General features: G+C 41.1%; 1 protein-coding gene across 9 annotated transcripts in view; it reads left to right on the plus strand.

The window, feature by feature from the left end:
* KATNAL2 (katanin catalytic subunit A1 like 2) overlaps positions 1 to 22387 on the plus strand; it is a 91673-nt gene that overhangs the window by 19842 nt on the left and 49444 nt on the right. For all 9 annotated transcript variants that reach the window (XR_013381510.1, XM_077900677.1, XM_077900681.1 and 6 more), the window contains exon 2: positions 22266 to 22336. Coding sequence is in view for 8 of the 9 variants with exons in the window: in XM_077900681.1 (XP_077756807.1) it covers positions 22266 to 22336 (71 nt within the window). In the remaining variant the exon portion in view is untranslated. The remainder of the gene's footprint in view (positions 1 to 22265; positions 22337 to 22387) is intronic.

Consider the following 22387-nt stretch of genomic DNA (forward strand, 5'->3'; position numbering starts at 1 on the left):
TAACGAGCAAAGTGTTTATCAATCTTAGTAATTCTTTCAAAGAACCAGCTCCTAGTTTTGCTGATCTGTTCTATTGTTTTTTTTTTATTTCTGTATCATCAATTTGTGCTCTAATCTTTATGATTTCTCTTACTCCTCCTGGATTTAGGCTTTATTTGCTGTTCTTTTTCCAGCTCCTTTAGGTGTATGGGTAGATTGTGCATTTGAGACTTTTTGTTTCACAACCAACACCGAAGAAATAAATTTTTAAAATTTATTTATTTTTGAAAGATTTTATTTATTTATTCATGGGAGACACAGAGAATGAGGCAGAGACACTGGCAGAGGGAGAAGCAGGCTCCCTGCAGGGAGCCCAATGCGGGACTCGGTCTCAGACCAGGATCACGTCCTGAGCTGAAGGCAGACGCCCAACCGCTGAGCCACCCAGGTGTCCCAAGAAATACATTTATATGAGAATATTATGAGGGGATCCCTGGGTGGCGCAGCGGTTTGGCGCCTGCCTTTGGCCCAGGGCGCGATCCTGGAGACCCGGGATCGAATCCCACATCGGGCTCCCGGTGCATGGAGCCTGCTTCTCCCTCTGCCTATGTCTCTGCCTCTCTCTCTCTCTGTGACTATCATAAATAAATAAAAAAAAAAAAGCAAGACCCATCTATTTGCTGTCTAAAAGAGACTCATTAAAAAAAAAAAGAATATTATGAGCAATGATATGCCAAAAAAATTAGGCAATCTGGAAGAAATGGATGCATTCCTAGAAACATAAACTACCAAAACTGAAACAGGAAGAAATAGAAAATCTGAACAGACCCATAACCAGCAAAGATATTGAAGCAGTAATAAAAAATCTCCCAACAAATTAGAGTCCAGGATGAGATGGCTTCCCAGCGGAATTCTACCAAACATTTAAAGTAGAATTAATACCTATTCTTCTGAAGCTGTTTCAAAAAATAGAAATGGAAGGAAAATGTGCAAACTCATTCTGTGATGCCAGCATTACCTTGATCCCAAAACCAATAAAAAAAATCCCACTAAAAAGGAAAATTATAGATCAATATCCCTCATGAATACAGACGCAAAAATTCTCACCAAGATACTAGTTAATAGGATCCAACAGTGCATTAAAAGGATTATTCACCATGACCAAGTGGGATTTATTCCATGGCTACAAAGGTGGTTCAATACCCACAAATCAATCAGTGTGATACAGCACCATAAAAGAAAGGACAAGAACCGCATGATTCTCTCAATAGATGCAGAGAAAGCATTTGACAATATACAGCATCCTTTCTTGATAAAAACACCATATGTTAATGAAATTGAATTTAAATAAAACCATTTCATGCTCAGGGACTGGAACCAGAAAAGACTCTGAATAGCTAAAGAAATGTTGAAAAAGGGATCCCTGGGTGGCGCAGCGGTTTGGCGCCTGCCTTTGGCCCAGGGCGCGATCCTGGAGACTCGGGATCAAATCCCACGTCGGGCTCCCAGTGCATGGAGCCTGCTTCTCCCTCTGCCTGTGTCTCTGCCTCTCTCTCTCTCTCTCTCTCTCTGTGTGTGACTATCATGAATAAATAAATTTAAAAAGAAAAAAAATAAAAAAAAAGAAATGTTGAAAAAGAAAATCAAAGCTGGTGGCATCACAATTCCAGACTTCAAGCTGTATTACAGAGATGTAATCATCAAAACAATATGGTACTGGGGCACCTGGGTGGCTCAGTGGTTGAGTGTCTGCCTTTGGCTCAGGTCGTGATCCTGGGGTCTTGGGATCGAGTCCCACATCGGGCTCCCAGCTGGGAGCCTGCTCCCTCCTCTGCATATGTCTCTCTTTCTGTGTCTCTCATGAATAAAAAATAACAAAAACAAAAACAAAAAACAAAAAACAAAACAAAAAAACCAAGTTCTTTAAAAACAAACAAAAAAACCCCAGTATGGTACTGACCCAAAAACAGACACATAGATCAATGGAACAGAATAGAAAACCCAGAAATGGACCCTCAATTAATCTTCGATAAGGCAGGAAAGAATATCCAATGGAAAAAAGAGTCTCTTCAACAAATGGTGTTGGGAAAATTGGGTAGCCCCATACAGAAGAATGAAACTGGACCGTTTTCTCACACCATACACAAAAATAGACTCAAAATGGATGAAAGACTAAATATGAGACAGTAATCCATCAAAGGCAAGGGAAACAAAAGCAAAAATGAACTATTGGGACTTCAAGATAAAAAACTTTTGCACAGCAAAACAGTCGACAAAATTAAAAAACAACCTACAGGATGGGAGAAGATATTTGCAAATGTCTTATCAGATAAATGACTAGTATCCAAAATCTTTAAATAACCTATCAAACTCAACACCCAAAAGCAAATATTCCAGTCAAGAAATGGGCAGAAGTCATGAACAGATATTTCTCCCTAAAGAAGACATACAAATGACCAACAGACACATGAAAAAACACACAACTTATCAGTCCGTACAGGGAAATACAACTCAAAACCAGTGAGATATCACCTCACACCAATCAAAATGGCTAAAATTAACAACTCAGTAAACAACAGATGTTGGCAAGGATGTGAAGAAAGGGGAGCCTTTATGCACTGTTGGTGGGAATGCAAGCTGGTGCAGATATTCTGGAAAACAATATGGAGGTTCCTCAAAAAGTTAAAAATAGAGCTACCCTATGACCCAGCAATTGCACTACTAGGTATTTATCCAAAGGATACAAACATAGTGATTCAAAGGGGGCACATGCACCCCAATGTTTATAGCAGCAATGTCCACAATAGCCAAAATATGGAAAGAGCCCAGATGCCTACCAACAGATGAATGGATAAAGATGTGGTACACACACACACACACACACACACACACACACACACAGGTATATTACTCCGATAAAAAAGAATGAAATCTTGCCATTTGCAACGATGTGCATGGAACTAGAGGGTATTATGCTAAGCAAAATAAGTCAGTCAGAGAAAGACAAATACCATATGATTTCACTGATGTGGAATTTAGGAAACAAAACAGATGAACACAGCGGATAGGAAGGAAAAACAAAATTAGATAAAAACAGGAAGGGACACAAACCATAAAGAGACTTTTAAAAAAGATTTTATTTATTTATTTGAGAGAGAGAAAGCACAAGCAGAAGGAGGGGCAGAGGGAGAGGGAGAAGCAGACCCCTCACTGAGCGGGGAGCCCAATGTGGGACTCGGTCTCAAGACCCTGAGATCATGACCTGAGCTGAAGGCAGACGCTTAACCAACTGAGACACCCAGGCACCCCAAGAGACTCTAACTATAGGAAACAAACTGGGTTTGTTGAAGGGGAGATGGGTGGAGGGACGGGGTAATTGGGTGATGGGCATTAAGGAGGGCACTTGATGTAATAAGCATTGGGTGTTATATGCAAGTGATAAATCACTAAATTCTACCTCTGAAACTAGTAATACATTATATGTTAATTAAATTGAATTTAAATAAAAAGTTTTAAAAAAGAAGAAAGGAGAGGGAAACCTTGAACAAAAACAAAAATAAAACAACAAAAACCTCAAAATAAATGTAGTATCTGATTAAAATAAGACTTTTTCCAATTTGTAGACTTCTGTGACTTTCTTATTTTCAACTTGAATTTAAGATCTTCTTAAATGTGCTAAGGGCAAGGAAGCTCTGAGGAGCAATTGCTTTAGTGTTTTTAATTTGACCATACAATTCAAAACAAGTAAACAGTAATTGGTATCAATGCACAAGAATGCTCTCTGGAATGCTATAATTGATCCACACATTCATGTGTACACACAGAATAATCCTGGAACAAAGTTAATTTTATTTATTTTCATATGTCATTATATATACTTTTCAAAAGTTGTGACTTTGCCTCTGTGAGACTTTTATATTAAAAAAATACCTGCTATAAGTGTTAGCTAATTAATGAGGTGGTTGACTAGGTTTTTAAACGAATGTTGTTAAATGCCTTAGCTTTTATTAATTGCACGGGCCCCTAAAAAAAAGAGTAATTGAAAATTTAATTACATCAATGTTTTTCTTGAAAGAACTGAGGCTTATTAAACTTTAAATGTTCAAACATTTAAGCATCTATTGAAATACCAATAGCAATAAACAATGTGCAGTTCTAAATACTAATTAAACAAACTCTAAATCACCATAAAGCAAAGCTGAATTTTAAGTAACTTTTATGTTTTAAGTGCTCTTCTCTACTCTTGCGTAAAGAAGATTAACCACTTCACTACTGACCACTGCAGCAGCCTTGCAGGCATCTCCTAAGATGCTGTGGCAACTGTGGGACGTGGACCAAGAAAGGGAGACTAATCATTCAACCTGGAACACTTTGCTAATGTCACACTGCTACTCTTTGGAGACTTGTTTTTGCACCTAATTTCTCTTTTAACCACTAGAAGAGAATATGAAAGTATACAGATATGAATTTGTATATTTGATGGTTTGGGTTAAAAATACCCCTTCTTGGGGCAGACCCGGTGGCACAGTGGTTTAGTGCTGCCTGCAGCCCAGGGTGTGATCCTGGAGACCCCGGATCGATCCCACATCTGGCTCCCTGCATGGAGCCTGCTTCTCCCTCTGCCTGTGTCTCTGCCTCTCTCTTTCTCTCTCTGTGTTGCTCATGAATAAATGAATAAAATCTTAAAAAAATACCCCTTCTTTTGGAAAAATAACATTTATTAGGTTTTATTTTATTTTAAGATTTTATTCATTTATTCATGAGAGACACACAGAAAGAGGCAGAGAGACACAGGCAGAGAGAGAAGCAGGTTCCCTGCAGGGAGAGCTGGATGTGGGACTCAATCCCAAGACCCCAGGATCACAACCTCAGCCGAAGGCAGACACTCAACCACTAAGCCACCCAGATGCCCCAGGTTTTATTTTTAAATGTAAAATGTATATATCTCACCACCCAGATGTCTCTCTCTCTCTCTCTCTCTTTTTCTTAAAGATTTTATTTATTTATTTGAGAGACACAGAGAGCATGTATGTGCATGTGAGAGCAGGAGAAGAGGAAGAGAATCTCAAGCAGACTCCTTACTGAGCCTGGAGCCTGAGGTGGGGTTTAATCCCATGACCCTGAGATCATGACTTGAGTGTGGACTTAGATGGTTAACCGTGGGAAGAAAGGGGACCAGAGAGGAGTGGGCTGTGCAAACAAATTTTCCATATTTCTGAGGTTTTGGATGAAAACTGAGCTGTGCATTCATAGAGTGAAAATGTGCAAAGCTGGGGAAAAGCCAGTTACCAAGGAATGATAAGCTGAACAACTAGTGGTGTTCATATAACCTCCTTATAACATTGAGAGACATTATAATGCCAAGACCAACAAGTGGAGAAACGCTGTGGAGCAGCAGAGCACTCTAGAGGTACCAGGAAGGCCGTGCGTTAGGAGAAAGCTAAACTAGCCCTAGAGTAAGGCTACTGTAGATCTCTCTCTCTCAACAAAGCTTAAAAGGAAGGCTTGGTAGAATCAGACTTACTCGCAAATAACTATCTGCTAAATAAAACTCAACACACTTAAAAGAAGACAAGAAAATCCAGGCATTCACAAAAACTGGGATCTGATTAAAACACACACACACACACACACACACACACACACCACTACTGGTTATTAGAAACAGGAAAAGATAACAAAACCAGGACAAAAATCAGTCAACAGAAATAGATTCTGAAATATGCAGGAGACAGAATTAGCAGACAAGGACTTTAAAAATAACTATTATAAATATGTTTAAGGATTTAAGGACAAAATAATTCTAAAGAGGAAAAGACCAGAAGATACAAAAAGAATAAAACACAACTCGCAGAGTTGAAGAGGACAATATTTTAATCAGAAAGACTCACTGGAAACTATCTAACCTGCAGCACATTGGAAAAAGCCTCCGAGACATGAAGGACAATAGCAAGTAGTCAGACACAGATGCAGTTCATATCCCAGAGCAGAGAGGAAGAGGAGAAAAAAAAGTACAAAGACATCGTGGCCAAAATTTTCCCACAGATCCAAGAAACTCAAAACCTCCCAAGCAGAATACACACTTGTTGGCTGTGACAAAGCAAGCTGCTGTGTTACAAGGGGCCCTCTGGAGACATGCATGTGGCAAGGAACTGAAGGAAGTGTCCAGCCAACAGCCAACAAGAAACTGAGGCCCACAGTCCTCCAGCTCATGAGGAACTGAACTCTGCCAACAACCATAGGGGCAGAAGGGACATGTTGGGGTGATGATAGAGATATTCTAAATGTGGATTACGGCATTGATTCTGTATGTGCACACATTCCCAGGCCCGGACACTGATGCATTTTCAGTGTCCAGGCCTGGGAATGAGTACACTGGGCCATGTGTAAATGATGCCTTAATAAAGGTGATTTCAAACATGGCCTAAAAACTCAAACGGTACTTAACAGAAAGATATACAATGGAAAGTAAATGCCTTCTTCCCTACTCGCCACCCACTGCCCGTCTCTGCCTTCTCACCTGTCAGGAACTGTTGTCTGTGTTTATTCTGTATCTATTTAGAAATATATTTGCATGTCGTAAGTGCATATGTATTTAAGTATTTTTTCTTTTCATGAAAGAGATCGTTTTCTTCATTCTGTATTTCTGCCTTACTTTATTACCTGTCTTGTAAGTCTTTTCACAAAGATTTCTGGAGAGCCTGAGTCAGCTACATTAAGTTCCGGAGATACGGTACTGAGAAAAAGACACTGCTTCTACCTGCATGGTGGTTATATTGCAGTAGGGAAGGAAGCTAACAGGTAAACAGAAGCCCAAGTAGAGAAATTGTGAAACAAAGAGCAGCCATAAGTCCAACTTTACTAGGGTATGCCCAACAATTTGCTACGGTGATTTTATCAGTTTATATTGCCCTCGCAATTGCATGAGAATCGCCATCGTTCCACATCCTGAGCACTATTTGGTATTATCAATTATTTATCCTTTATTTTATGTCTCCTTGATTACAAATGAGGTCAAGTACCTTTTGGTTTGTGTATTAGCCATTTGGATACCTCATTTTGCAAAGCACCTATTTCTCTTGTGCATCTTTTGGGTTATTTTGTCTTTTTAATTGATTTTTTGGGGGAACTCACTATATATTTGCATATTAATTCTTTTAAATGCTGATATTTGCAGCATGCCAATATGTTATGAACACAAATTTATATTTTAATAAAGGTCACTTTATTCATCTTTTCTTCTATAGCTAGTGGGTGTTTTGTATCCTCAGAAAATCTTTCCTATTCCAAAATCATGAAGATGTTCTCTTATAGTCTGACAATCTTACTGTGTCCACATTTAGAACTGTAATCCATTTGAAATTGGTTTGTGTGTGCATGCACACACACACACATCTGTGTGTAAGGTATAAGGTAGGACATACAATTTTTCCAAAGCATTTACCAAAAAGGTGTCCTTTCCCACACTGTTCTTCATCTGTGTATATGCAGAATTGTTTCTGGGCCCTTGAGTCTGTTGCACTGGTCTTGTTGTCTATTTCCTGTGCTAATACCACACTCTCTTAATAACTGTAGTTGCACAATCTTGATACCTGTGAAAGCAAAGACTTGAAGTGCCTGGGTGGCTCGATATGTTAAGCATCTCCCTTTTGCTCAGGTCATGATCCCAGGGTCCTAGGATTGAGCTCCGCATCCGGCTCCCTGCTCAGTGGGGAGTCTGCTTCTCTCTTTCCTCCCTGGCTCATGCTTTCTGTCGCTATCTCTGTCTCTCTCTCAAATAAATAAATAAAATCTTTAAAAAATTTAAAAAAAGAAAAGATTTCTAGTGGTTCTTTGTTGTCAAATGGTTACCATTACTGACAATACATGTATTTTAGAAACGACTTGTCAAATTCCACAAGATTTTGACTTGGATGGAATTGAATCTGAAGATAAACTTGAGGAGAACTGACAAAAAATAATGAGTCTTCTGATCAATGCCTATCCTTTTTATTCCAACTTTCTTAATTTTTTTCAGTAGCAATTTAGAGTTTTCTACATAGAGATTTTGCCCATCTTTTATTAGATACACTTTTAGTTTCTTGATACTATTGTAAATGGTTTTCACATCATTGTAAATGGCTTCTTGTTTTTTAACTTCATCTTGTGTTTATTATTGATATGTAGAGATACAATTGATTTTTGTATACTGATTTTATTAGAGCAGCATTGAAAAATTCATTTATTAATTCTAGGATTATTTGTGGATTCTTTTGACTTCTTTATACAGTCATTATCCTTGAATAAAGTCAGAGTTAATTCTTTCCTTTTAATTCTATGCCATTTGTTTTTCTTGCCTAGTTTTACTGGTTAAGACTTCTGATATAATGTTGAATAGAAGTGGGGATAAGAAGCATTATTGTTCCTGAGGGGGAGGAACTAGCAATCCAGGACATCTTTTTTTTTTTTTTTTTTTTTTTTAATGTAGGCCCCACATCTAGCATGGAGCCCAGCAAGGGACCTGAACTCATGACCTTGAGATCGAGACCTGAGCTGAGATCAGGAGTCGGACGCTTAATCAGCTGAGCTGCCCAGGAGCCCCTCAATCCAGGAACATTTTAATCCAGTTTCAGGAACTGAGATATTTCTGGATCACATAGAGAATGGGAGATTGAGCTTAGGCAGTTTAACTTCTCCTTTGTCCTTTTTCTTGGGACTGAGCCCTTTACAGGTTTTACCATGGTTTCCTGTTATGCTGGGTTCTGGATTCCTACTTCTGCACCTTTAGCACCTTGAGGTTGTCAAACATACTACTCAGCCTCTTAGAAGCAGGCAAATGAACTTGGGGGAAAGTGACTTCAAATGCCTTGGTCAGGTCTGTGCATTACTGAATACATACACATACATACACACACACAAGTATATCTGTAGGGTAAAATTCTATAAGTGAAGCTGCTCTATTAAAGAGTTTTTATGTCTGTATATTTGACATACATGCATCTGTAGAATAAAATTCTCTTGGAAATAAATGAAAACCATCCAAATGAGAACAGAAGCCATTTATTGAGAATTTGCTGTAGCAAGGGACTCAGGTACCATCACTTTCATCTAGCAGAGACTTCAAGGCAAGTCAGGGAGTAGGAAAGCTTTACAGTGAAAAAAAGGGAAGGTTTCAGTTATTTTCTGACTACAGGATATTGACTTGGGAAAGCTGAAGGCCGGCTAACTAGAAGCAGGGCACCTTCTGGGGCTGATTTGGAGAGCACAGTTGGCTTTTCCTGCTTGGTCCTGATTTGGAAACTACGGGCAAAAATCGGGAGGCTGGCAGGTGTTGATCAAATCTTGATCATTCTGGGCCAGTTACTACAGAGGCTGTGATTTTGTTTCCTGGACTGCTATAGAGTCTGTGGTTTGGTTTTCTGAGATGGTTGCTGCAGAGATTGTGGTTTGGCTTCATGAGCTTATGTGGGTCTGACCACTGTTCATTTATATATTCAGTCTCATCCTAAAACTGATGTGGCTGTACCAAAGAATATATACATTCAACATTTTGCCTAACTTAGTAAAAGTTGTATCAATTTATAGGTCTCCTAGAAATGCATGATAATTTGCTCTGACGCAGCAGGCTTTCCTTTTGAACTTTACTCATCAAATCGGTAAAAATTTGTATCACATTATGCCTTTCATTTGCTTTTGTATAAGATTGGGTGTCTAATCGTATATTTATGAGTCATTTGTGTTTCCTTTCCAGAGGACTATCTTTCCCTGTGTTTTGCACATTTTTATAGTAAATTGTTGGTCTTTTTTCCCATTGATTTATAGGTACTTATGATATATAAAGGAAGTTGGTCTTTTGAATGTTAATAAAAATTGTAGATATCTTTCCCAGATTGTTGTCCTTTGATCTTGTTTTTGATTTCTAAAATTTTTATGTAGCTAAATTTATCACTTTTTTTAATGAATGGTTTCTGGGGTTTCTGTCCAAGAAGGCCGTGTTTTCTCTGAGATTAAAACACACACACACACCAACCATGCCAAGTAGTTTTATTTATTAAGTACAATCTGGGGATACTGTTTTTTAACTAAAACGCTGTCTTATTGTTTACTGAGTGGCAACTTGACAAAGTATAACGAATCTTTAAATCCTCAGTGAAACTGAGACTTCTTCACATCCTCAGAATTTGGAAGTATTCTCCAGGCAGGGAGGCTGTTGCACAGATGCCCACAGGCACAATTTTTGAAAAGTACAGGAGTCAAGAGCCCAAAAGTTTCCACAAAGCCCAAGATTCTGGTCTCCTTAGGAAGTCCCATCCCCGAACCTCCACCGCCCCACCTTTTCCTCCCAGCACATTCCATGTCCAGGGCAAGTCCTCAGTTTATCGTTGGGAAGATCTCTTCTTGAAATCTTTTCATCGTCTTGGCCATCACTGGGGCAATTTTTCTTGGCGGGTTTCCCGCTGCTGACCACCACGCCCAGTGGGCACTGCCGGAGCTCCGGCAGTCACAGGCCGGCTCCTTGGTGAAGAGTTCAAGCTGTTGCTGAACAGGGGTATGGTGCTGGCTTGATGAGCTGCTGCTCCTTTCAGAATTCTGGCCCCCTCAAACATCAGAAGGGGGCTGGGCCACACGGTTGAGAAGGACCAGCTTTGCCCATCAGCCTTTGGGCTTATTGGCAGGTGCAGCCCCGATATTCGTTGTCAGTACATAGCTGCTGTTCTCGGGCATCCTGAGGCCGCACGTATGTCTCCCATTGCGCCTCATGCTCTTCTAGACCCTCTTAGAGTTTTGGTGACAATGAATTTTCTATAATCTATGTTTCTCCAACTAGTACATGATTGTATTTATGCAATATAGCTGATGGGCATAAAGTCTCCAAAATGGGTTCAAGGACAGAATGTGTGACTCCTTCTACTTCAACGATAGAGGTGTTTTTAAGTACCCAGGTCCACTGTTGGTACAAGATTGTCATTTTGTGGAGATAGGCACACTGGGAACCAGAAGACATTTGCATCTTAGAATTCATTCAGTGTCCAGGAAACCCAGCTGCTTCTGCTCCCTGGGGTGAAGACAGTGCTTCTTGCTTTGGTTGGAAGGTGGGTGGTCAACCCAAAGCAGAAGTGGTGGGTGACTGGCCTGTACTCCAGGTAGTGGCAGCTCTGGCAACACCAGTGGGGACCTCTTTCAGCTTGGCTGATGGGGCTCCAGACTACTGCAGCTTCTGGACTCGATTTTGTTCACCTTAGGTAACCTCTGGCCCGAGTCCAAGTTTTCACGAGTGCTTTTAGAATCTTTTTTTAAGTCCTTTTTCTCCGAGTGCAGTAGCTGAAGTTTTCACGATCTTTTGCTTCTTCCTCCCCACCCCCCCTTCCAGGACCAGACATAGTTAAGTTTGCCTCCAAAGGCAAGTTGGGTGGCTCCACATCATCATGCAGATCTGCCTCCACTTCATGGAGGGAGCCCACTGACTTTCTATCCACATTAGAAGTTTTAATTTTCCCTTCCTGAGTCCTTGGGTTGTTAGAACTTTTCTCTTTCACCTTGGGGAACAGACCTCCTGCCTACTTTCCTAACGTCTAAGCCGTCTAGACTTTGCTTGTTTTTGTCTGATTTGGTTTTCTGGAGCTGTGCGCTTTTATTTTTTAAGGCAATCTGAAGCAACCTCTCATGGAGGTGAAAACTTAAGGATGCAGTGATCTTCTTTCTTTCTTTCTTGACATCCCTGCAGAGGGCATTTCTTCTTTGTGTTATCTCAGGATGGAGGTTTTGGGCTTTCCTCCCTGGTGTGACTTCTGGGTGACCAAAGCATTGGACTTCTCCCATCTTTCGTACCCATTAGGAGTTTGTCCTTTTGGAAAGATTGATGCCCCTTCCCCTTGGAGCCACCAAGGTGTTGTTCTTGCCTGGGGCAACCCCTCCACCCTCCTTTTCCTGAGGGGCATCAGAGTGGTTTTCTCTAGGCCTCTGGCATGCAACGTGGGCCTGCATGGGGCGTCTGTGCAAATCCCCAGACAGTACCTGGGGACCCGCAGATGACGGAGGGGACCTCTTGGAACCAGAAGGTTCCTGCTTTGAGGACTACACTGGAGCAACACTGTGGCTCTTCCTTGTTTCCTCTCACACAACTTTGGGACACTGTGTGGGGCCTGTGGAGCTTGGAGGCTTTTCTGCATTTTTCTTCTGTCTGTGCTCAGGGCAGTCCAATGGGCCGCTGGAGGCTTTGCAGGGTTGAGGGAAGTTTCCCTCCATTCTGGCCTCATGAATAGTGGTTCCAGGGCACTTTGGGGAATCCTCCAAGTAGGGCTCAGGGTCTGATCCATGGGATCTAATCCACGGGAGTCAACTTCTTCTCCTGGATCACAGCCCTGGCTGGGCTGAGGATGTGCTAGTGTCTGTGCAGGCAAGTCCTGCTGCCCTGGGCCAGGTGGATGGTCTCAGTCTCCTCAAATCTTGCTGCAGCTTCCGTAGGTGGAGGCTGGTGGCTGGGCACCTCCACAGATCCAGCATGAGTGGGTGCCCCGATCTCACCACCACCGCCCGAGCCCAGCTTGCATTGTGCCTCCTGCCTCGGGTGGGCCTGGCACCGGACCGGTGCGCTCAGGGGAGCTGGGTCTGCGGCCTGGGTGCTCCCGGCAACACGGCTTCTGGTCCTCGGGGTGTGGAGCCACTGCAGCGTGCAGCCCTGGGGGAAGGAGGCAGTTTGACCAGATCCTAGCCCCAGAAGCATTCCACCCACCCTCTGCTGGGGGGCTGTGAGCAGCACTGCCTCAATGAACAGAACTCCTGTGGGTGGTTCCTGGGCCTCCCCACCCTGCCTGGGTCCTGACAATCATCAGTGACCAACCTAGTGCCTTGTGCTTGCTGTTGACTATCTTAATTGTAACCTCGACTTAACCCAACAAAATGAGTTGTAGTCCCCGTTTTATGGCTGAGCAAACTGAGACTTACAGAGATTAAATTAACTTGCATGAGGTCACATAACAGAGAGAAGCTGTAATCTGAATCTAAGTAGCTTAGGTCTAAGGTGGAAGAATTGAGGCCTAGAGACAGGAAAGATTAGTCTAAAGTTGAACACTTTAGCCCCGTGAGGATGGTAACAGTTCCTACATCTGGCTTGTCCCCAAAGCAGTGTATGACATTCAAATACATTCTTGAATGAATGAATACCATTTGCTCTGACCACCTGAACATTCACAATAGGGCCTGAGTCATGTCAGCCTGAGCACCAGCCCCCCTCCCCAGCCCAATTATCCTTGGAAGCACTTGCCCTTCTCTTAGAAGGACTACATTTTATTATTACTATTATTACCACTAAAAACAATCACTTAATAGTCTTAACTTAAAATGGCAGCATCGATTACAGCTCCTTTGATTAGGTCAGACCTGATTAGGTGCTAGTTAGATCTCCAGGAATGCATCTGGACAGACCTCTTGCCCAAATCAGGAGAGTTCCATCATTGCTCTTCCTTCATTTTTTTTTATTTATTTATGATAGTCATCACAGAGAGAGAGAGAGAGAGAGAGAGAGGCAGAGACACAGGCAGAGGGAGGAGCAGGCTCCATGCACCGGGAGCCCGATGTGGGATTCGATCCCGGGTCTCCAGGATCGCGCCCTGGGCCAAAGACAGGCGCTAAACCGCTGCGCCACCCAGGGATCCCCCTTCATTTTTTTATATTTAAATTTTTAAATCTGTTGAACATTTCTATAAGTATACATTGTGAGGTATTATTCAACTTTTCCCTCAATTCTTTCCAGTTGTCTAAACATTATTTAATTTATATAGTAGCCTATATTTTCCCCATTATTCTAGGTTTGAAGAATATCCCAAGTCTCAGAATTTATTAGATTTAAGAATTCCTGACAGTTATTATTGTTTTTGATATTCTCAGTAGTATCAATGGGCAGTCCTAATATCACATGATTACTTCCTTAATCATAAATCAAGTTTAAAGAAATGATAGGTAACAAAGGGAATAAGTAAAATAAAAAACACCACATTCCCACAACCCAGAAACACTAAGGTGTTAACCAAAGTATATGGGCAGACACTCTTCCAGAACCTTTTCTATGTGTGTATATACAGATATACGCACACATGCATATGTTTTATCAAAATGAAGTCATATTAAGTACTGTTCTTTAGCCAACTGGTTCTCTCTAACCAGGATCATGCATTGTATCTGGCTGTTATATCCTCATGTCTCTCTGACTCAGCACAGCTTCCCCTACCCCCACCTTCTCTATTTTTTTTTTTTTATTTTTAACGACACCAAGTTGTTTAAGAAACCATCAGAATTGTTCTCCAGAATACCTCCCCTTCTAGATTTGTCTGATTGCTTCCTTGAGGTCTCACCTGCTACTCTTTCTCTGGTGAATGAGGAGCTGGTTCTAAAGGCTTGCTGGATTTCAGTTAAGTCCTTCGATTTACCTCATAGGCGATACCACAAACTTCACCTTGCGCACATCAGGGGACTGATAACATGTATGACAGCAGCCTCATCTCCCTATGATGCAGCTCTGCTATAAACAGAAAGTAGGCGGCATAAGCATGATCTTTTGAAAAAAACACAAATATCATAATTCCATAATCTAGATCAGTGTTGAATAACAATGGCATGGTATGGAAAATCTCCTGTGTCAGTAGACTTTATACTTCTCTGAAATCCCAAGTTCCATAACCGGTTCAGGATTAACAACAAATGCCTCCTCTCATGGAACAGTATTCCTTTTTTTTTTTTTTTGGAACAGTATTCCTGAGCATAGCTGACCAGCTCTGACTTTTTTTTGTTAAGATTTTATTTATTTATTCAGGAGAGACACACAGAGAGAGGCAGAGACATAGGCAGAGGGAGAAGCAGGCTCCCTGTGGGGAGCTTGATGTGGGACTTGATCCCAGGACCCCGGGATCATGACCTGAGCCCAAAGCAGATGCTCAACCGCTGAGCCACTCAGGTGCCCCTGACCAGTTCTGACTTTATATTAAATACAATAAGTGCCTTTCCTGGATCTGTAGCCACTTTTTTTGGTAGTTCTAGTGCTTTGTCAAGTTGTACAGCATTTGAAACTTAGGAAGTTTCCTGGTAGAACCAGGAGGTAATCAGGAAACAAACAAAAAAACAAATTAGAACTGATGGGTATATATTCAAGCTTTTAAGTGAATATTAGATGCAGGGACTGTAAAATAGAACTATAATAAAAACATTTGAGAGAAGAAATGTGTCCTTTTTAACTGTTTGTTTTTGAGATGGAAAGCTTAATGCAAAATTTGGATCTTATTACAGAAATTGAAACGAGCTCATGCAAATTAATCTCCATTGCACCCGTAAAAAAGAAATTAAAAGCGCTAATGTTGCATGTGGTGTATATACAGTAACATTTCCTAAATATCTTCTGGGTGTAAAACTAGGGATGATATTCAATGCTTCCTTTTCCTCAGGCTACAGTATCATAGGATTCAATTTTGAATTTGATAATGGAGGCATTTTTGTTGCACAATTGCCCACAAAGGAAATGAAGAAGAAAACAGCCAGATCATTGAAGCAGAGACAAATGAGATACTGCAGTTAGATGTTCACTTCTGGACCTCCTTTCTTTGGTAGACAGAAATTAATTGAGCATCTAATTGTGTCCATTTCAGGGGCACACCATCCTTTACAGTTTAAATTGACCGTATGTTGGTGGCCCATTCTTAGTTTTTTCATTGAGAAGACAACTCTCTATGCTAATTTGAATGGCATGAGTGTAAAGACGTTGAAGATCCAGTAAACTTTACACCCTTAATTAACAAATTCATGAGACCACATTCTGTGTTTCAAGTAAATAGCACATCTTAAATATTTAGCATGAAGTATTTGAATAGTATATTCTTACTTCTTATTTCTATTCTTACTAAATTCTGAATTCGCATCAAAGTCGTTTCAAAGAAAGAGCTGAAGTATTATTTTAAGGCCCAGAGCTCCCAAGTACAAGCTGTTTTGCCATGTGCTTGGTACTGAATTCTAAATCACTAAACCAATGGGTGGCCTTCAATCCCCATTGTCTGTCATAGACACCAGGACTATTTGCCAAACTTTGTGATTCCAGCCAAAACCCCCCAGAAATACTGTTCACTGGAGTTGGGAGAGCTACCATTTTCTTTTTTTTTTTTTTTTTTTTAAATTTTTATTTATTTATGATAGTCACAGAGAGAGAAGGAGAGGCAGAGACACAGGCAGAGGGAGAAGCAGGCTCCATGCACCGGGAGCCCGATGTGGGAATCGATCCTGGGTCTCCAGGATCGCGCCCTAGGCCAAAGACAGGCGCCAAACCGCTGCGCCACCCAGGGATCCCGAGCTACCATTTTCTAGGAACGTAATCAGACCCCTGGACAAGCCTCTCTGATAGGTTATTTATATTCTTTGAAGAATATGGTCAACTTTTCCCAGATCAGCCTAAGGATCCAGAGGTGCCTCCCCCCACCAAGAATGAGAGCTTGGCCTTCTCTTTATGCTGCTCTACAGTGAGTTCACCCAGTTGGCTTTGGGTGACTTTGTATGGATCCTTCCCTCCCAGTGAAGGAGAACACTGCCCTGCACCCCATACCTCCCGAGGATGGAGCAGAAAACCTGATGTCGGAGTGGCTCTTTGCCAAGGTGGTGGATGTAATTCCTTGACCTAGAGATTTTCCGATCTGTGAACAGCTGAACTCAAGTTGAGGTTTTGTTTGCTTTTTACTTGCCAACATTAAATTTAAACAATTCAAAAGTATAAGGATTGACACTTATGTTGCTATGGCCCTGTCCCTTTCCTCTACCCAGAGGTAATTACATATATGGGTTTTTACTCCTTACTTTTTCTGAGTGAAAGATTGTGGACGTGTATTTCTGTGGCTTTCCAATTCATAATATGTCTTAGAATTAGTTAGATCTATATATGCTGAAATAGAAAGATTTTCAAGACATATTTTTAAGTGGAGGGGAAAAAAAAGCAAAAGCAAGATGCCCAACAGTATAAACAAAATGATTCCACTTTTGTAAATTCTAAAAGAGTTGTGCATACATATGTTGATATATTCGTAATCCCTTTCTGAACTATTACATGAAAAATTAAAAATAGTGGATAGAATGAAGAGTCTTTTAAAACTGTACTATTTGAAGTTATTCTTTGTCAAATTTAATTCAAGCTTGTATTTTAAACTTTGTTTCCCTGAGTAGCACAATATTTGGGGGGGGGGGGGAGCAGTGAATGAATGGAGAGAAGATGCGATGTCTTCAGAATCTTTCCTCATCAGTGTATATAGAGATCCACCTCATTCTTCTTACTGGTGCATTGCTTTCCACAGTGAGCTTGTGCCGTGACTTATTTAACCACTAATGGACATTTATAGCCTATTTCTACTTTTTTTTAAATACAAATAATGCTGTATTAAACATCCTTGAACATTAATCATTGTGCATACATGGACTATTTCTATAACATAGTATAATTGATCTTCTATAGTGTAAATTGCTGAGAGTGGAATTGCTGGGTCACACAAGTACATGCATTTTTCATGTTGATAGATTTTGCCAGTTTGCCCTATAAAAGGGTTGTACTAGTTTACATTTCCACCAGTTATATCTGAGTGCCTATTCTTTCACACCTTGCCAGGCCTGGCTATTATCTGGATAACACTTTCAAAATTTCTGCATTTAAAGAAATTTGGGATTCTTACTGAAAACAGCTTATTTTTGTCCATTGAACTGAAGAATTATTAATAATACTCAAGGTGGTCTCTTCAACTTTTATGTGCATGGCCAATGATGACAAAACCAGAAAGAAAAGGTATACAGTAAAGGGAAATGAAAGCCCTCTAGGGGTTTTGCATCTCCTCCTCTGTCTGGCACATGTCGCCTTGCTCACGCAGCCGACTGAGCTCGCTTGCTCTGGCTAAGTCATCAGAGCACTTAAAGGCGCGCCTCTGGCAGACCAGCTGGCCCACTGTGGGACCAGGCTCTGCATCAGGGTGGTGGGCCGGCTCTCACAGTGCTGTGGGTGATCCACAGCTCTTCCTTCCCACCCTTTCCATTTTGAGTCACTCCAAAATGTTGCATGAAATGACTTCTACTTTCAGTCAGATCATTTGTTTCATGTATCAGGGTACAAAAGTGATTCAAATTATTTACATTCATTTTAGCCTTCTTTTCTCTACCTCTCCCCATTTGTTTTTGGCATTTTAAAACAGCCTGATTCGAGATATAATTCACATACCATGCAACTCACCCCAAGTCTTTTTACAGAGATACACAACCCTCACCACTTTTTCAGAACCTCAGAACGTTTTCACTACCCCCCAAAAGAAACTCTGTACCCCCTAACTGTTACCTGTTGCCAGTCTTCCAACCTCCCCTGCCCTCCCATCCCCTTTCCTTCTTTTTCTTTTCTCTGAACTCTATACCCAGTGTGAGGCTTGAACTCACAACACTGAGATCAAGAGTCGCACGCTCCACCCACTGAACCAGCCAGGTGCCCCTCTCCCATCCCCTTTTAAAACCATCTCTCCCAAGATCTTTTTCTGTGCCCCTAGTAAGTTTTCTGGCTCTTCCCAGACCCCCATCTTCAGGAAATTCAGAACTATCAGCCAAACCCAGTGCAGGGTACACAGTCCTCAGGACAAAGTAAAACGCTCCCTACCTAATTCTTCTCAGCATCCTACTCAGAACATGTACACCTGAGCATGTTTAGAGTAAGAAGAAGCGCCTGCTTCCAGAGTGAAGGATGGAGAGACTCTGAAATGCATGAACAAAGCAACTAACAGCTGTTGAGCACTCGCTGATCACTGACCCTGCTATGGGCACAGCACCCCACAGTTTGCAAAACACTGTCCAGTTGGAAACAGCACTAGTCAGTGTCCAGTGAAGTCCTTCTGAGAACAGACGTGGCTTTTGTGGCTTTTTAATTCAAATCTTTTTGTTCTGGAAGATCTCTATGTACAAATGAAATGGATCAGCTTCATTCACAGCCAGACTGTAACCATTGAGAAATTTAAAAAGCATGATCTCTAATGAAGCACACCACTCCTGGTGCAGCAGACAGACTAACTTTTTGAAAGAAGGCCAGACAGTAATTGCTTTGAAATGGCCACTAAAATGGTGGGATTTTAGATTTAAGGGGTTGTAAGAGACAGCATTCACGTGTTACTGTGTAACGTCAGCTAAGAAAGACTATCTGGTAACCACCATTGTTTGATTCTAGCAAATTTGGCACGCAGTTTTTGGCAAGTTAAAATAGCTTCTCTCCGGTCTGTGGCTAATGTGCAGGGGTGGGAGTGGAGATTGATGAGGATGGGGTGAATGCAGGGATATGACTAGGGGGGGTGCTTCTGATCTCAACTCTTCAGGCTTTTGAGCAAATCCCTTAGTTTATCTGGATCTCAGGTTCCTGAGACTCAATGATCTCCCAGTACTTTCTAGACTCTTAAAATTTTGAGCCCAAACCCCAAGTGTGAACTTGAGAATTTGTATAGTTAGAAACATAGCCTATCAATTTTATTACTGCATATTTAACAAGTGGTTATATTTTTATTTTGGGAACTTGATCTGTACTGAATTTTTTGATGATTATCATCACGTGCCAACAAATAATAATTTGGAACTAATCTGGATTTCATAAGGTGCTTCCCCTCCTAATACACTAGATGGCACTACAGGCAAGGCAAATCAAATTCTAGAAGGGGGAGGAGGGTAGGTTTTGACTACTAAAGTCAAAGTTACTATGGTAAATTCGAAAGGTTTCAGTCTTTATTAAAAGTTCTTGTGTCAACATCTTCGGAAAGATGAGCAAACATTGCCAGTGTTGAATGTCATTTTGTGTAGTGGCTTCAAAGCTACTGTTACTGTGACCAGCTGTGAGACATTGTAGATTGGGATCCAATGCCTATACACACATGGTAAGGCAACAGGAGTTCCACAGAGCAATCCTAAGCCTTCTTCCCTGTCACATATTCTGAGACAACTCTATTGCGTTAAAGGGAAGGAAGCCTCGGGGGAATGGGAATGGGGGGGGGGCAGGGGGTGTCAGTGACTCAGTACCTATCTATTTAATGGTGAGGAATATGATATGAGGGGCCTTTATTTTATATATTTTTTAAGATTTTATTTATTCATGAAAGAGAGAGAGAGAGAGGCAGAGACATAGGCAGAGGGAGAAGCAGGCTCCATTCAGGGAGCCCGATGGGGGACTCGATCCTGGTCTCCAGGATCACGACCTGAGCCGAAGGCTTATGCTTAACCGCTGAGCCACCCAGGAATCCCTATGAGGGGCCTCGAGAGGTGTGCTGCTGTTTGAAAATTAGCAATAAGTATGCACAAAAGTAACCAAGCTAAAAAAAAATATATGAGGCAATTATTCATTCCAAAGAAAATTTACGGAAATGGAAAAGAACTTTCTGACTCAGCAGTGAACATTGTTTACATGGTTACAATAATATAATCGCTGAATATTGATATAAGTGTAAGGGGAGGGGAAGGTGGGATGATGGATGACAGCTTAGTTCTCCTCTACCTTAACAGGACGTGACTAGTTAATACCTAATGTTCACATATCATGGAGCACTGGTATGTTTAGAAATATGGAGGTGACTATCAGAATAAACAACAAATGTAGTGAAGGTTATTGCCCCTAGGGAGTGAGTAGGGGGATGGGGTAGCCAAGTGGGGCAGAGGACTATTGTTTTTTCTTTAAAAATGTATAGTGCTATTATTCAACCTTAAAAAGGAAGCAAATTTGGACACATATTGCAACACGATGAACCCTGATGACATGCTCAGTGAAATAAACTAGACACCAAAGGACAAATGCTACTATGAGTCTCCTTCCATGGGGTACCTAGTGGAGGCAAAGTCCTAGAGATAGAAAGTAAAAGGCTGAAGGCATTATAGTTTAATGAATACAAAGTTTCAATTGGGAGAAATAAAAAAGCTCTGAAGACGGGTGGTGGTGATGGTTGCACAACAGTAGAAATGTGCTTAATGCCCCCAAACTCTATGTACAAATGGGGGAAATGGTACATTTTATGTTACGTGTGTTTCAGCACAATAAAAAAGCAATGTAAGAAGAACCATAACTTACAGTAGTGTTTGATTTTTAAATAACTGAATGCCTCTTTTCATTTCATTACATCAATTTTTTAAAAGATTTTATTTATCCATTCATGAGAGAGAGAGAGAGAGAGAGAGAGAGAGAGGCAGAGACACAGGCAGAGGGAGAAGCAGGCTCCATGCAGGGAGCCTGACATGGGACTCTATCCTCGGCCTCCAGGATCACGCCCTGGGCCGAAGGCAGGCGCTAAACCGCTGAGCCACCAGGGCTGCCCTCATTACATCAATTTTTAAAAAGCTTTGGATGAATGTCTGAAAAGTTTTCGTATGTGTCGTGAGCACGAAGTATTCGTGCATAGATTTTATGATACATTTGGGCCACTCAGGGACCTTTTTTGCTTTTATCCAGTTCTTACCTGTATTCTCTTTAGATAAAGATGTTAGCTAAGCCACTCTCAAATAAGGGAGGTATTAGTGAAAGTAGGTATTTTAGGAGTACATTTCAGGGGAATTTGAGATATCTGATAACTATAGCACGTGAACACTGAATAAATGTACAGATGCATCCAGTTTGAAGAAGGACATTATTACACAGGAATTTCCCTTTCCGGGCAGCCCGGGAGGCTTCTCCCTCTGCCTGTGTCTCTGCCTCTCTCTCTCTGTGTCTTTCATGAATAAATAAATAAAATCTTTAAACAACAACAACAAAAAGAATTTCCCTTTCCTGCCTCTGCTACTCTTAGTGGATATCCTAAATGTTTGTCTATATAGTCCCCTGCCGAATGGCTTATTGGAACTCATTGCCACGTTTGTGCTGGGAGTGAGTGGGGCTCCGAGTGAAGTGAGGATGTTACAGCAGGTTAAATACCTGTGGTGTCAGAGCTGATTTCTAGCTCACGAGTTTCCATTTACCATCACTTTCCTTAACCTGGCCCAAATAAGAGTGTATATATTTGCTTCTTTGCAGTTATGAGCAATAAAATGCCAATTAGTTTGGCAGTAAGAAGTTGACTAGTAAAGCGCAATTCTAATTTCAATCACCATACCTTCAGTTTACAATTGAGAAGGCAGCTCTAAGAAGGCGACAGTGGAAAATAACTTTATATATCCTTGGAGACTTCAAACTGCCTTCCAGCCTTTAAGTCACGCTTCTTGGTTTTGACGGGTTTCATTTACCTTCAAGGGTTTATCGCTACAAAAAGAGTGTTGTATCTCATCGTCATCCCATCTAAAATTTTCCTTTTTGTTCACAGTGCCAGATGAGGACAGAAGCACGACGAAAAAATCTTCTTATTTTGATTTTGCATTACTTAACACAAGAAGGGTATGTTGCATTATGAATATTTACAGAGATGATTCCTTTCTTTCTCTGACC

The sequence above is a fragment of the Canis aureus genome, chromosome 6 (genome assembly GCF_053574225.1).
Source record: "Canis aureus isolate CA01 chromosome 6, VMU_Caureus_v.1.0, whole genome shotgun sequence".
Lineage (NCBI taxonomy): Eukaryota > Metazoa > Chordata > Mammalia > Carnivora > Canidae > Canis > Canis aureus.